The sequence below is a fragment of the Ochotona curzoniae genome, unplaced genomic scaffold (assembly GCF_017591425.1).
Source record: "Ochotona curzoniae isolate NIBS_2020 unplaced genomic scaffold, NIBS_Ocur_1.0 patch32, whole genome shotgun sequence".
NCBI lineage: Eukaryota > Metazoa > Chordata > Mammalia > Lagomorpha > Ochotonidae > Ochotona > Ochotona curzoniae.
In genome coordinates, this window is record NW_024466884.1 from 67424 (window position 1) to 84520 (window position 17097).

Genomic DNA, 17097 nt, shown 5'->3' on the forward strand with positions numbered 1-17097 from the left:
TGTCATTGTCTTCATTTTACAATTAAATCTCAAAGATGCTAAGTAATTTGGGACTGGTTCTAAGAAAGTAACTGATGTGGAACTTGAATATAAGTCCAAGATCTCTGATCACAATATTCCTGGACTTTCACTATATTTATTTAGTATTAATAAGTCTTGGGAGGGAGATAGTCAACATTTGGTCTTTGGAAATTTTTATGTAGCTCTCCTCCTTCCCCACTCCACCCCCTAATTTGGGATATTCATAGATGTCTGAGAAGCAATTGTTAAATAACTTTAGTCTTTTAAATAAGCAAAGAAACTAATTCAGAATTAAGCTACTGTCTGTGTGATCTACTAAAAAATGAAGTTTGTCTTTCCACTTTCTTTAGTGGTAGCAGTTACACATTAGGATTTCTCAATTTGTTTTACATTTCAAAATGTTTTTCTTTTCCAGCTGGCTGCAATAAAACTTGGCCGATATGGAGAAGACCTTCTCTTCTATCTTTATTACATGAATGGAGGGGATGTATTACAACTTTTAGCTGCAGTGGAGCTGTATGTTCTAAATATCTTACTTTTTTATTATCATTGATCATTACTACAATTTCAAATTATGAGTAAATATTTTCAGTGAAAATATTCAATCAAGAAATTTAAGTTGTTTTTTTGAGTAGAATGAATTTAAATAGAAACCATGTGCTACCATCAGTTCAATTTAAGCTTTAAGGGAATTTCAAGTTAAATAGTTTTAAAGAAGACAAAATAAGCTGAACTCATGGATTTGGTGAATAGAATTTTTCTGAATACACACAAAACTTGAGACTTTGGTTTTCATACTGCTAAGGAATCATATTTGTTAACAACAAGACTGAATTTCATCATCTATTAAATAACTTACTGAATATTATATAGTCATGATATTACACATATTTTCTGTGTGCTTTTAAGTACTGATGAAGTGAAATCCACATTTATTATCAGACGCTTATTGGCCAATCTAAATAGAAATTAAAGAAACTGACATATACCTATTTTTTTTAATCTAGTGGTCTAAGATTAATTTTTATGTTATTTCTACAGTGCCTTTGTTTGGTCAGCCGAGGTTTTTATCACTTAGCTCACAAAAGTTTAAAAATTTCATTTTACTTCCATCAAAAAGTTCTTCAGCTAAATAAAAGTGTGTAAATTGATAAAATTCATTGTGTTGACCAAAGGTTTCTTATTTCAAAGTTTTCTTATTTCTAAACTGAGATGATAGAGATCATTAGCTGACCCTTTGTTATTAAGTAAATATGTTCAGTCACTGATCCACCTATAATTGGCAGTTGTGCTGCATATTTTCCCTTGCAGACTGCCTCAGTTTGCAGTTAGGATGTATTTACTTGGTGATGTGTTTTTGTGAGACATTTCCTTCCTTTGGAAGTTGCTTTCCCAATTTGCAGATGATGTAGATCTTCAGTAATTCTTTTGATAATTCTAACGTGTCATTGTAGCTTTTAATAATTGAAGATCAGTGACATTTCAGTAAAAAATAATTGTTTTACAGTATATGTTATTTTCCACAGTTATAAAATTATGTGAATTTAAGTTGATCATTCACATATACTGTGTATTTAGTTCCTTACCAAGTAATATAAAAAGTTGATATTTTTGTTTTAATAAATATCTCAGTTTGCGCTTACTCTTAAAGAACAAGAAAAGAGTGAAATTTTTGGAACGTAATGTAACTTTATGTTCAGAGTTTTTATTTCTTTGTTTACAGAACTTTTAAAATCTCATTTAAAAAAAAAACAAGATCTGTGTATTTTTTATTGGGAAAGCAGATTTACACAGAGGAGGAGAGACAGAGAGGGAAAGATCTTCTATCTGCTGGTTCACTCCCCCAATGACCAGAGTTGAGCCTTATCCAAAGCCAGAAGCGTTTTCTCAGTCTCCTGCATGGGTAGGGGTCTGAGGAAGTGAAGCATCCTCACTGCTCTCCCAGGCCGTTAGCAGAGAGCTGGATCTGAAGTGGAGCAAGCAAGATGACAGCTATAGCACGTATGGGATGCAAGTACTAAGGACTAGCCTGAAGAGCCTCTGCAATGGTCCCTTTAAACCTCCTTTCCTTGTATAAAAGTTTTATTCAGCTAAATAAAAGATGTGAGTCACAGGAAAAAAAACTAATTATCATTTTCTTTTAAAAATTGAAGTTTTAACCGTGATTGGAGATATCACAAAGAAGAGCGAGTATGGATTACCAGGGCACCCGGCATGGAGCCGACGATGAAAACCAATACATACGAGAGGGGAACATATTACTTCTTTGACTGTCTTAACTGGAGGAAAGTAGCTAAGGTATATTTATTTGTGTGTGTTAATGTTTAAGGCTGGACTTGAAAAATGAATTGTCCTCTTTGACTTGTTTATATGCACCCATATATCTGTTTGATTTATGATCTGGGTATTTGTCCAGTCTTGTGTCTCCACCTCTTTGGCTTGATTTTAACTGTAGGAATTATCCAAAAACAGTTAACTTCACAAACAAGAAAATTACTGAGCTTGTGAAGCAGTGTGGTTTTGTTCAGAGCTTGGTAACATATGCAGTGCTTTGTCTAATGTTTGTAAAATAAAGGTACTCACAATCCCAGTCATGTAATTATATATTTTTATATTATTGTTATTTAACATAGGTGTGAAATTATCCTAGCCGTGTTGTGTGTATTTCTTTAAAGATTGATTTGTTGAAAGTCAGTGTTGCAGAGACAAAAGGATTTTCATCTCCTGGTTCACACCCAAAGTGGCCAAAGCTGGGAACCAGGAGCTTCATCCAGGTCTCCCACATGGGTGCCAAGGATCCAAGAACTCAGGCCATCTTCTCCTACTTTTCCATGAGAGCTGGACGGGAAGTGCAACAGTGGCACACGAACCAGCACCCATGTGGGAGGCTCTGGCTTTACCTGCTATGAATGTCAACCTCAGGAAGGTTGCTTTATATGCGTTAATTCATAGCAAGAGTGATCTGTGATTTTTTTTTTTGTAAGTAATTTTTCTTTAAATCTAGAAACTTTGAAGCAACAGCCACTATTCTTCATATGATTAATGTACTAAATACTGAGGAGAAGTAGGATAGAAAGAAAATTTGTATATGTGATGAGTCTGAAGCTTTTCCTCACAGAAATGCCTTCCTAACTGTGCCATGTGCAGAGTTTCCATCCAGTCAGTGCATGTTTCGCAGTGGTGTCTTGCCGCTTGTGTGTAATGAGTACATAGTAGAAAGTACAGCTACAGCACCTGGTTCCCAACTCCAAGATTTCCTTGAGCACATTTACCATCCCTAGAATTGTACACTAAAAGTTAGTTTTGTTTGTTTGAAACAAATTCAAAACATTCAGAACATTTCATGTAGATTTTGACAGAAATAATATGGAAAGATGAGCCCAACAAAAAACACCAAACCAACTGTATTATTATCATCATCATTATTATTTGGATGTTTCTCTTGTAATTATGTTTTAAAGCAGGTTCATATACTATGTGAGTATCTTGGTTGTAAAGGAGGAATCCATGTTTTAACTTTATGGTTAAATAGAAATAATTACATTGATATGAGACATAGCATATTTTACCTGTTCTTACAAGAATTATAATTTTTGTGTGATAGTTTTGAGTTTAACTCTACTGCTGCTATTTGTGCTTTAACCTGGTGCGAGTTTTCTTTATACAGCAGCTTTCTTTTTTGATAAAATGGAGATATTTTCCTATGGATTATCATGAATATAGAATGAGATTGTACATATATACACACACCAACTGAATACAGTACTAGGCACACACTGAATAGTTAATGTATGATAGTATTTGTCATAGTTCTATAGTGGTTTTATCATCATTCTGATCTTCCAAGCATCAGAAAACCATACTTGGTTGTTGTTAGGATAGATGATTCTCAAGCTTTAGCTTGCATCAGAATCACCTGGAGAGTTTGTTAAATACAAATTGCAAGGCTGTGCCTCCTTCGTTTATGATTTAGTATATCTGTGGATGGTGTCTGAGACTGTGTTTTCCTAACAAGTCCCCCAGTGGCCCCAGAAACGATGTAAGTCCTGACCCAGGGCCCTGTATAAAAGCCTCTGGGTTAGATGATCCTGCAAAAAGAAAAATGTACCGTTGGAGAGGAAAAATTATATTTGTAAGCAACGAATATTTTCATTCCATTTGAAACTTTTTACTCATTATTTTATATTCTAAACTATGCAAACAAAAAGGAATAGATTTTTGCAGGGGATAGCTATTTAATTTTAGTTAAATGTTCATTAGTTGTGAGTAAATCAACTTATGTGACAGTTTTCCAGAACTCAGTTCTCCCTGTCCAGGAAAATAATCAAAAACAAGTTAAACATTAATATAAAATCCCTTAAATTTCCACAAAAGCAATTCTGCAGTCAAATAACTGCAATATACTTAGGATATATATTAGTATATGTGTATATACAAATAGTATACTCATGTCACTTAAGAGCTTTTGTCTTTACTTATATTTACCTAAGCTTTGGGCCATCCTCGACTGCTTTCCCAGGCTACAAGCAGGGAGCTAGATGGGAAGTGGAGCCACCGGGTTTAGAACCAGCGCCCATATGGGATCCCAGGCGGGTTCAAGGCGAGGCCACACCGCCGGGCCCCATCATAGTATCTAGTATGAGGTTTTTTTTTTTTCTTCAAAGCATTAATTATTTTAAGAGAAATTATCATACTCTGTTATTAGATCATTTACATAGAAAATGTGTTTCCTAAAACTTTTGTGTCCTGAATTTTAGAATTCAATATTTATAGGTTTTCTTAACATTCAGAATTTATATAAATAAAACTTTTGATACTGTATTGGCTTATTTTTTGCTTTTAAGTAATCTTAACTTTTTAGTAGCCCATATCGTCCTCTTTAGTTTTATTAAAATTACATCTAGCTGATTTCAAATTTCTTAATGTGTGACATTTTTTAAATAATTTCTTCCACTCAATTTTTAGGTGATAGTAGCTGCCCTGTTTCTAGTAGTCTCCCTAAAGTCTTCAACATTTAGAATCCTTTAGGGAAAGCCTTGTGGCATTATGGGTTAAGCTGCTATCTGTACTGCTAGCATCTTACATTAGATGGTACTTCCAGCTGCTCCACCTCAATCCAGCTTCCTGCTAATGTGCCTAGGAAAACAGCAGAAAATGGCCCAAATCTTGGGCATGTGTGTCTATGTGAGAGACCAAAAGAAGCTCCTAACTCTTGCCTGGTCCAGCCCACTGGGTAAGAACCATTTGGGGAGTGAATCCCAGATAAATGGCCTACCCCCTTCTCCCTTTGTAACTCTGCCTTTCAAATGAATGGAAATAAATGTTTTTTAAAAATTAGAGTAATTCTCTTAGCCCTATTTCAAGTGGTAAAACTAAGAGAATTACTATTATTTGGGGTTTATTACATTGCAGTCTAACTTGAAGGTGATTTTAATTAATTTTCCTAATATACATTAGTACACATTTTAAAATTACTACTAATGCTTTTATTAAAAATATCTCTAATAATTATATGTAAGATAGTTTGTCATTTGCTTCCTAAAACTTAAAATAAAATATTTGTTGTAATTAAGACAAAGTTTGCTTTTCAAAAATTGAAAACTTTCCTACAATGTATTTTTCTCTCTTAAATCAGTGATATTATTACATTTCTAATAATGATTTTACCTGACTTAATTTCAGTTTTGCTCAAATTAAGATGTATCTACTGGGAAAATACATAGCTTTATTTTCGTAGAAACACTTAAGACATTAAAAGATATTTGAAAAATACCTATAACTCTTTATATCCTTTTAGATAATACTATTACTAAAAGCCATTTTCCATTAAAGGCAAACAATGCATAGATCCTATAATACATAAAAGACTATTTAAAATTTTTTTTATCAGAACAGCTATTATTGCGTTCCAAAGATACAGTTCCAAGAAGACAAGCTGATTTTCCTCACTCTCCTATTTCCCCCTATACTTCTTTCATCCCTTTCCTCTTCATTAGTTTTTGCAAAGGCATTATTTTAATCCTGTCTGTATTCACAGTCTTAATATCCAACAGGCAAAAAGAATCACAGTTTCACTGGGGTATAAATTTAGGCTAAAAATGGCAGTCTTCCACGGTAACCATTTTATTCTATATTTACTGCCACATAACAGAAAAAAATATATTTGCCTTTTTTTTATATGTTTACATGCAGCTGGTTTATTTCGCTAAGCATAGTGGTTTTTAGTTGCATCTGTTTTGTTGCAAAAGACAGAATTTCATTCTTTTTTATAACTGAGTCTTACTACATAATGTATATATACCACATTTTCTTTCCAGTCATCAGTTGATTGACATCAGGATCAATTTCATATCTTAGCTCTTGTGAATTCAATGCTGTAAACAGAGAGATACAGATAACTCTTTCAAATGTCAGTTTCATTTTGTTTGGGTCAAATCCTAGGCATAGGATGACTGGGTCATATGGTAGATATATCTTCAGATCCGCAAGAACTGTCCATACTGTCTAACATGGTAATTGTACTAGTTTGTAATTTACATTTCCAACAACGGTGCATTAGGGTATGAGTTTCCCGCTTGTTTTTGCCAGCACTTATTAGTTTTGGATATTTGGATGATGGCCATTCAAATTGGGATGAGATGACAACTCGTTGTAGTTTTTATTTATATCTTACTAATGATCCTGAGTATTTTTTCATGTACCTGTTGGCCATTTTTATTTCATCCTTTAAGATCACCCATTCATGTCCTATCCCTATTTTTTAACTGGGTTACTTGTTTTCTTGTTGAATTTAGGTTCTTTATAGATCCTCGGTAATTACCTTTTATCAGTTGTGTAATTTGCAAATATTTTCTTCCATTCTGCTGATTGCTTCTTCACTTCATTGAGTGTCTCCTTTGCATTGCTAAGAAGCTTCTTGCCTTGATGTAATCCCAAATAGAATGTTACATCATTTGTCTATTTTTGCTTTAAATGCATGTGTTTCTGCCTTTGCCTTTACCCATATTGTGCAGTTTACCCAGTGTTTCCTCTAGTAATTTGCTGTCATGTCAGATTCAGATCCATGATCAATTTTGAGTTGATTTTTATATAAGGTATAAGGTAGGGGTTTTTGTTCATACGTCTATAAACATAGATCTAGTATACCCAGCACCATTTGTTGAAGAGATCAAAGGGATTGATTTCAGCCTGTTCATCAAAACATTAGTTCAGGGCCAAGTGCTGTGGCCTGATGGCTAGAGTCCTCCTCGCCTTGACTGCACCGGGATCCCTTGTGGACACCAGTTTGTGTCCTTGCTACTCTACTTCCCTTCCAGCTCCCTGAGAAAGCAATCCAGGAAGGGCTAAGGTCTTGGGACCCTGCATCCATGTGGGAGACCCAGAAGACGCTCCTGGCTCCTGGTTTTGGTGGGCTTGGCTTCAGCCATAGTGGCCATTTGGAGAGTGAACCAACAAATGGAGGATTTTTCTCTCTGTAAATCTTTCCAATAAAAATAAATAAAATTAAATTTTAAAAAAGTTTTAAAGTAATTCACTATAGATACGAGGATTAATTTTGTATTGATTTCTAATAAAGTTTCTATTCTGTTACATTAGTCTATATGCCAGTTTTAATGGTTTTATTATGTCTAGAATAAAGTCTGGTATTATGATAGCTTCAGCTTTTTTTTTTTTTAATTGGAAAATCATTTATAGAGAGAAAGGTCTTCCATCCACTGGTTCACTCCTCTAGTGGCCACAACAGGAAAGCTACTGCTTTCTCAGACCACAAACAGGGAGCAGGTTGGAAAGTACAGCAGCTGGGACAGGAGCAAGTTTCCAATTAGGATCCTGGTTTTAGCCACTAGGCTATGGTGCTGCTCCCCACACACACACACTTTTTAAGATTTTTTTAGCTAGCCAGGTTTCTTGTGTTTTTAGCATTTTTTTCTAGATCTGAGAAAATTGTCATTGGGTTTTTTTTTTTTTCTTGGAGATTTCATTGAGTCTAAATAGTTTTTGATAGTATGGACATTTTGATTATACTAATACATATTTTAAAATAATATAAAAATAAGTGTTCTAATCCTAAAATGAAGAAAGTAATAAATCATTCGTTGTTAACCACATACCTGTTAAATGTACTGTAACTATTCCAGTTAATAGTGGTGTGCAAAACAGGCAGACTTACCTGTACAGAATATGCAGTGGAATGCGTGTTTGGTTTATGTATACACATATGGTAAACATGTAAGCAAGATGTTATCAACAAAGAGAAGGAAGAGATGCCAGTTATGTTGTAAACTATTTTGCAGTTTAAGAATATAATACACGAAAGACAAAAATAAATGACAGTGCAATACAAAATTTTACTTATGTAATTGAGGTTTTTACTACACAAAAATATTTAAAGTTTTTGAAAAATCTATCGTTTGTGCAACATTTGTACTCCCTATGTTTAAACTGAAATATGAGGGGGAGAATTATGTACATGGATGGCTTAATCTGATTTAAATTCTAACACAATAGTACAGCAATGTAAACTAGTTTTTAATTGTATGTGAATTAATATAGCGGAACTTACGAATTTTCAAAGTTACAAGTAGAATTTTCTTCATGTAACTACATATTTTGAAAACTAAAATATCAACTTCAATTTCAAAAGAATATGATGGGAATATTTTTTTCACTAATCTGGATCATTAACTGTAACCAAGCAGTAAAATTACTTTAATTGTAAAGCAGATGGCAAGAGGGAAAATGGTGGCTCTGGAGTGCATTAGTGGAGGTATCATGGTCATGGTGATGATTTTGTGGGCATACTTTGATGCACAAATAATCTCAATACCTTCATTATTACTTTATCATTAATATAAAGAGAGCCACTTTAGGTTGAAATCACCATGATATGTGTGTGTGTGTGTGTGTGTGTGTGTGTGTGTATGCCTTTTTTGGCAAACTTGTCAGACAACTGAATTTTTTCAGTGTTTCTTCTGGATTTTGATGAAATAAAGTCAGGTTATTTTCAATCTTGAACTGCAAGTCTTAAAAGCAATATGTTATACCAGCAGATACAAACTAATCTTAGCTGTGCTGCTTACTAGGTGATCCTGAGCAAGGTACTTACAAGCTGATATGATAATGTACTGTCCTAAATCATAGTTATATATGGTCCTGCAACTCAAAGTTTGATCCTTGTGGCCTGTTTAATTCCGTGCTTAAGGTTTGTAAAGTGTGAAGTTTGGAGATGTATGTGTTTAAATTCATTGTTTTCTGTGTGGTTGAATATTTTTGTTATACAGAAAATAAATTTTTATTTAAGGGGATTTCATCTTAAATATTTTTCATTTTTCTTGCTTTGTATTAGAGGTATAGTAATTTCCTCTTTTAAAAAAAATTGTTTCTAGATAAAAATGCACAGAATTTTAGTATCAAAAATAGGTGTCCATGAGTAATCTATTGTTGGAAAGTTTGTGTTTTTCAACTTGGACATTATAGCACATCATTTATCCAAGTTGTGCTCTATGTATAGGAGAAAGAATTGGCATATCTGTGTGTATATTCATTTTTACATATGCAGGTCAATTATTCATACATTAAAGTATTTTGACAAAAAAATTGAAATAAAAATAGAGGGAATGATCTAAGTTCTTGAATTTGTTTTTGTAGGAGTTCCATCTGGAATATGACAAATTAGAAGAGCGGCCTCACCTGCCATCCACCTTCAACTACAACCCTGCTCAGCAAGCCTTCTAAAAAAGACTTCCCTTTTCTTGGGGTATGGCTGTCTCAGCACAATACTCAACATAACTGCAGAACTGATGTGGCTCAGGCACCCTGGTTTTAATTCCTTGAGGATCTGGCAATTGGCTTACACAAAGGGTCACCATTTGAGGTCCTGCCTTACTAATTATGTGCTGCCCAACAACTAAATTTATAATTTGTTTTTCTCTAGTTTGAGCAGGGTCTGAATTTTTTTCATTTATTTTCTTTTTGACAGCAGACAGACTTAAGTCTGTAAAGACAAGCAAGTACACTGACAGAAGTTTTCCATTTAGTTTCTAAAATGTAAAAAAGAGCAAACCCTCAAAGAGACTCAACAAAATTAGACCACAAAATTTGCATTGTTCATTGTAGCACTATTGGTAATAAAATAACAAATGTTTGTCATTTTTATGTGAAGATCCTTCTCGTATTTCATTTGGAAAGATGAGCAAGGTCTGCTTCCTTCATTTTACTTCCCCCTTCAGTTTTTGAAAGGCAGTTTTCGCCAAGCTTAATGCAAGAATATCAGACTGTTTAGAAGAAAGATATTGCCACAATCTCTGGATGGCTTCCAGGGTTGTGTTACTTACTGAGCTTCATCTTTCCAGAATGAGCAAAACACTGTCCAGTCTTTGTTACGATTTTGTAATAAATGTGTACATTTTTTTTAAATTTTTGGACATCACATGAATAAAGGTATGTATGTACGAATGTGTATATATTATATATATGACATCTATTTTGGAAAATGTTTGCCCTGCTGTACCTCATTTTTAGGAGGTGTGCATGGATGCAATATATGAAAATGGGACATTCTGGAACTGCTGGTCAGGGGACTTTGTCGCCCTGTGCACTAAAGGGCCAGATTTTCAGCAGCCAAGGACATCCATACCCAAGTGAATGTGATGGGACTTAAAGAAGTGAACTGAGACAATTCACTCTGGCTGTTTGAACAGCAGCATTTCATAGGAAGAGAAAAAAAGATCAATCTTGTATTTTCTGACCACATAAAGGCTTCTTCTCTTTGTAATAAAGTAGAAAAGCTCTCCTCATTGCAGTGTTGACTTTGATTTGAAATCGTGAAATTATGTCTTCAACATGAAAAAAAAGGGGGGGAAACAAAGTTTTGCAAATAACAAACTGAATGGTGTGACTAAATTTACAATGTCTACTATTTTTTTCAGCTTTCAACAAATAATTTACAGGGACAATGATGAAACATTTTACTTTGGGTTAAAATGTAGACATTCATATTTAACCAGTGTGAACTGTTTCTTAAATGGAATATGGCAGCTTTAGAAATTAAATGTCCTAAACACTCTGGGGACAAAAATCACAGCACTTTTCTTCTGTGAGAAATTTCTTGCGTTTTGATATGTATTTTTTATTAAGTAATGTGCAAATTAAGGTAAGGCAAAAGATGGATGGGTAGACTTGACCTTTGCTTTGCTGACCTGGATATTTCATTAGAAGTTGATGGATTCCTTTCTCATCTAAATAGAAACATTTTTAAATCATTGATGGCTAAAGTTACCAAAGCAGTGCTATAGAAAGAAAAAAAGCAGTTTCTTAAATTGTTTACATTTTTGATTTAATCAATTTTTTATGAAAAATGAAAATTTTGTTGACATTTATCAAATCGTGTTTGAAAATTACATGTATGACATTGCTGTTTGTGTATCAGAAATCTTAATTAAAATTAACCTTTTCTATGCATTTTGAGATATGAGAAACTGATATAAAAATATCAACTTTTTTTTTTATCTTCTGAAATTAAACCAAAGCATCTCTTCAGGACGAAGGATGGCAGTTATATGATTATAGTTTTAACTATTGTGGAAAATATTTTTCATAAAATACTATACCATGTTTAACACAAACCAGATCCAAATGCTAGAAATCCATTTTTACAAAATTAAGATTGCATGTTTTCATAATAATTAACTTTGTGAAATGTAACTTCCTACATAACCATGAGAACTAGGTGGGGGGAGGAAGGGGCAGTGGAAGGAGCTCTTTATTGTTTTGAAGACTGAGCCGAAGCATGATTGCCACCATGTGAATGGCAGAAAAACAAGATAACTTACTTTAAATGGTTTACTGTCTCTCTTCAACGTTCAACTCTCCTCGTACAAACTGTAAAGTACTTATGTTATGGTTTTTTTGGAGACCTTTTTACCCTCAGTAATCAAAATGAGGAAACTCTTGGATATGGACCTTGTTTTACAATTTGTTAATACAAAACTTACTTTGCTCCTGGGTTTAAATACATGTTTCAAAATTCTATTTAAAATTTTTAAAAATTCATCAACTCTTTAACATGCTGCTATGTTTTTTGGTATTATAACTTGGCTACTCATCAGCTGAAATTGACCTAAGTGAATCCTATTTCACATTGCCAATCACCCCTGTCGCTAGTGAAATGAGTGTGTATGTTGGTGTTACAGTAACTTTGATAAACTATAATTGGCTTTCTCAAAACAAAAGGTGTTTAGTTGTAACAGGAAGTCCTTCATTAAATTTTGATTATTTGATAAAACTGCATTTTCAGGGGTTTTCACCACACAATTTTCATTAGATAAAATTTTTATTAAAAACAAATGTAAAGAAGCCAACCACGTAACTAATCTTTTCCTTTTTGTCTCTGGAATTGGGACACAGTAAGTACTTGACTAATAATAGGCATTCAGGCTTTACTATCTGTAGCTGTAATTTCATTTCACAAGAATTCTTTCAAGCATTTTCAGTTAATGTATAAAAATTAAAAGTTTGGGACTTGCGCAATGGCTCAACTTGCTAATCCTCTGCTTACAAGTATCGACAGCCCATATGGGTGGCAGATAGTATCCTGATTGGTCCACTTCTCATCTGCCTCCCTGTTTTTGGCCTGAGAAAGCAGTGGAGGGTGACCCAAAGCCTGGAGGCCCTACAGCCACATGGGAGAACCCGAAGGGGGCTGGATCCAGGCTTCTGGCTTTGGATGGGCTGAGTTCCAACTCTTGTGGAGAGCAGGCCATTGAATGGAAGATCTTTTTCTCTGTTCTCTTATATACATGTCTTTTCAATAAAAATATTAAAGGTAAAAGTGTTTCCATTGAGCCCTTTCCAGTTGATTCCTCTGAATCTCTCATTCCCAAACTACAGAATGAAAATACTAGTAAAATGTGTGACTTCTGAGCATGGCTCTAAAGGTATGCTCACTTTAGTTGACTTAGATTAGCTTAACAGCAATTTTGCAGAGCTGCTGAAAATGTAAATTTTTAAAAATTAAGAGAATATTTGGATGAAATGTTGAGGAAAACCTGGAAATATCTACTAACTAGGTTCCATCAACATACTCTGGCACGTGAGATCAGTCAGACATTAGGATGTCTTTGTAAAAGCTTGACCTTAATGGCATGACATGCTGCTCCGTCCAGGCCACTGGCCTTACCAGTGAATCAGATCATGCTGCAAATAGATGACGGGGCTTGGAAATGTTTAAAATAAACATGAAAATTGGGATCTATCTATAACCCATTTTGTTCAGTTGAACCAAATAGTATACACTGAATCAGTATAATTATTCAGTTTTGCAGTTTGGTTGGTAAGAGAATAAAAGGATTATGAAATGATCCCCAAAGTGGTTTTTATGTAGATGAAATAGATTGATTCTGTTGCCGAAAATACTGATGTAATTTTCATCTGTATTAGGAAAAGTAAAGTTTCAGAACAGTAAGAGGCCCCATTGTCTTTGAAACAGTCACACCACGCATTTGAAATGTCAGATCCAATTTGAAGGGTATAGTTTCAAGAGCTTACTTGGCTGGGGTAAGTAAAAGGAGAGGGAGATGATGGCATGCATGCCTTCTAGACCAAGCAGTCTGCTAAATGTTTCCATTAAAGGAAAGGTGGTAACTAAATCCTTTGTGGCAGATTTTTATTATCCTTATTTCACAGTAAATATATCCTCTAAAAAGGAAGTAGGAAAGTTTTAATATTAGAGAATAAGGTTTGCAAATACGTTATTTGTGTATGGATTCAATATCTGTCAAAGGCAAAATAATTCATTGTGTGGCTTACATAACTATGGCCAATAAGAGAACGATTTCTGTGTTATATTTGAAAGTTGTTGAGGCAGAAAATTTTGGGGGGAAAGGCAGAAGCCAGGATGTGAGGGGCTGGGGTGGTAGTGGTGGTATAGTATATGCAACCTTGATGATGTTTTCAAAGTAATTAGTGATACAAATTAATTTTTAACTGGGTGTGAAGTCACAGATAATATATTTAAAGTTCCAGTTTGAGTTATGTTCAGTATATCATGCAAACAGGGATTCCGTACAGCTTCCAAAAACCCTGGAAAGAAACATAATGAGAAATATTTGAAAAACCTAAGACAAATTGATCACCACAGTCAGATATTAAAGTGTTTGTAACTAGAGAATGCATATATATCCTTAGAAATTCATTGTTTTTCCCCTTTTAGATTTTTCAGAGCAACTAGAATATTATGAAACAAGTTTTTAAAAGTAAAACTTGCACCTCAAAATTTTTAATTACAATTTTAAATGCAAGTACTTAATCTTAACTCCTCTATTTTTATCATGATAGTGGCAAGCAGATTGCAAATAGCCAAAGATTTAAAACAAGTTATAGCATTAAATGATATTTAAATTTATATGGATAAGAAAAGGCACTAGCATTAAATGTTTCTTGAAAATATACCTTTTTCATCAGCTGTAACAGTGATGCAATGCTACTCCCACCATATACCTTTAATTCATATTCTCCATTGTTTATACTTTGAATTTATTTTATTTAGAAATATACTCATTTCCTCTACCATGCAGATTGGGACGCTGTTCCTTTACCCCTGAGTTCTAGGATAAGATTAGTTTTGTACACTGGTTATCAAAATCAGGAAATTGAGCACCACTGTATGAGCTGCAGTTATGTCTTGCTTCTAAGTAGATCTAAGAAATGTGCATCTTAATCATGAGCAGACTAGATTTTGAAGCAAGGTCTTTTGTAGGGCATTAGACGAAGCTCATAGAACATATCCAAGGAGAGAGAAAGTGTAAGGTACAGTGTTGAGCTCAATGTTTAGGTTTGTGGGAGGTTCCCTCTGTTGAAGTGACATAATTAATATTTTTTTCAATACATCTAATTGCCAGCCATTGTAAAACACACAATGTTATGCATCACTGAAGAAGAAAAAGTTGAGTTAATTTAACAAGCCACCCATTATAAAATGAATCTTAGAGCTGATACAATTTAAAGCTTGGTGTGGGTAGGAGGAGCTAAGGGGAAACAAGATGGCCGCCCTCAAATACAGTAGGACTTAAATGGGGAAGGAGTGTGGGTCTTAACCAGCAGGTGGAAGTTGAGGCAGTGTGTTTCTGTATTAAGGTGCTGTCCTGCAGGACTAGCTGCTTTTATGAAACAGGGCTTCTCAGTAAAAATGTTTAGCAGAAACTGGGCGATGGTCGTCTCCTTCCAGCAAGCTAGTGTTAAGATTTGTTCTGGGGCCCGGCGCGGTGGCGCAAGTGGTTAAAGGTCCTCGCCTTGCACGCCCGGGATCCCATATGGGCGCCGGTTCTAATCCCGGCAGCCCCGCTTCCCTTCCAGCTCCCTGCCTGTGGCCTGGGAAAGCAGTCGAGGACGGCCCAAAGCTTTGGGACCCTGCACCCGTGTGGGAGACCCGGAAGAGGCTCCTGGCTTTGGATCGGCATAGTATCGACCCGTTGCACTCACTTGGGGAGTGAATGATCGGACGGAAGATCTTCCTCTCTGTCTCTCCTCTCTGTATATCCGCCTTTCCAATGAAAAAATAATAAAAATAAATCTTTAAAAAAAAAAAGATTTGTTCTGGGAATCATGGGTAAAGTTTGTTTAAAATTTCTGTGTCTTGGGAAAGGAATTTAAGAAAAAAAGCATATTCAAATTTACCTGTTTTTGGCTTTCTTTGACATAAAGAGCAAGAATGTGCAGCATTCATAAATCACAAGAGGCACTAATCCTCGTGTATGTGTATAATCATTGGATTTAGAAGACAGTTTTCATGTGTTGAGGTAAAGCCCGAAATTGTACATGGCATTAGTATACAGTGTTTCGAAAATCAATTGAGGGCCCGGTGCCATGGCCTAGCGGCTAAAGTCCTTGCCTTGAACATGCCAAGATCCCATATGGGTGCCTGTTCTAATCCTGGCAGCCTCACTTCGCATCCAAGCTCGCTGCCTGTGGCCTGGGAAAGCAGTCAAGGACCGCCTAAAGCCTTGGGACCCTGCACCCACGAGGAAGACCCGGAAGAGGATCTGGCTCCTGGCTTCAGATCGGCGTAGCACCAGCCGTTGTGGTCACTTGGGGAGTGAATCATCGGATGGAAGATAGTTCTCTCAGTTTCTCCTTCTCTCTGTATATATATGACTTTGCAATAACAATAAATCTTTAAAAAAAAAAAGCTTTCTGATAAAAATTTACTAACCGAATCTGCATATTAGGCATTCATTTACTTTTTACTGTTCAGTACTCTAGTATATTATTTACATATAGTGCTTATTAGAACAGGAGGAAATTGAATCCATTTAAGTATAAAACAGCAAAGATGATTTACTTCAGCTACTTTCTACGAAGATTTTTGCTAAATGTTAGATTTCTATTTGAATTGTATGCATACAAACAATGGGATCAGTGGAACTTTACAATTTAAAGTGCTGTTACTGAGTTGCTTTACTCAAAAATAACTATTTCCATATACTTATCATACAGTTTTGTCAATCATTTAAATGTCTTCAAAATGTCATGAGATTCACTGTGGTCATAATTTTTTGTAATTATCTGTTGAAAATTAAATTACTGGGCACTGCATGATAGCCTAGTGGCTAAACTCCACACCTTACATACACTGGAATCCCCTATGGGTGCGCCAGTCCCTATCCCGGCTGCCCCACATGCCTTCCAGCTCCCTGCTTGTGGCCTGGGAAAGCAGTTGAGAACGGCCCAAAGCCTTGGGACCCTGCACCCATGTGGGAGACCTGGAAGAGGCTCCTGGTTCCTGGCTTCAGGTTGGTTCAGCTCCAGGCACTGCGGCCACTTGGGGAGTGAACCAGCAGTGGAGGATCTTTCTGCCTCTCCGCTACCAATCTGACTTTCCAATTAAAAAAAAAATTACTGCATACACAGCATATGTGGTCACTAATTAACATACACTGAGAAATTTCAGCTGTTATTCTCAACCCTTAAGGAAAACAAGCAGTTCATTATGAATCAGAGCTGGTCTATTTGCCTAAACAATTCCTGCAAGGTAATTTTTTGGTACTTTTAGATTCACTTTTGACCTTAGTGACATTTTGA

The 17097-nt window shown here is 35.2% G+C and overlaps 1 protein-coding gene across 3 annotated transcripts in view; it reads left to right on the plus strand.

The window, feature by feature from the left end:
- Positions 1–10817, plus strand: part of LOC121167091 (CCR4-NOT transcription complex subunit 2) — a 68494-nt gene extending 57677 nt beyond the window's left edge. For all 3 annotated transcript variants that reach the window (XM_040996473.1, XM_040996475.1, XM_040996474.1), the window contains 3 exons: positions 437–537; positions 2175–2319; positions 9670–10817. In XM_040996473.1, the coding sequence (XP_040852407.1) occupies positions 437–537; positions 2175–2319; positions 9670–9756 (333 nt within the window). In that variant the 3' untranslated portion in view covers positions 9757–10817. The remainder of the gene's footprint in view (positions 1–436; positions 538–2174; positions 2320–9669) is intronic.
- Positions 10818–17097: the final 6280 nt, after the last annotated feature.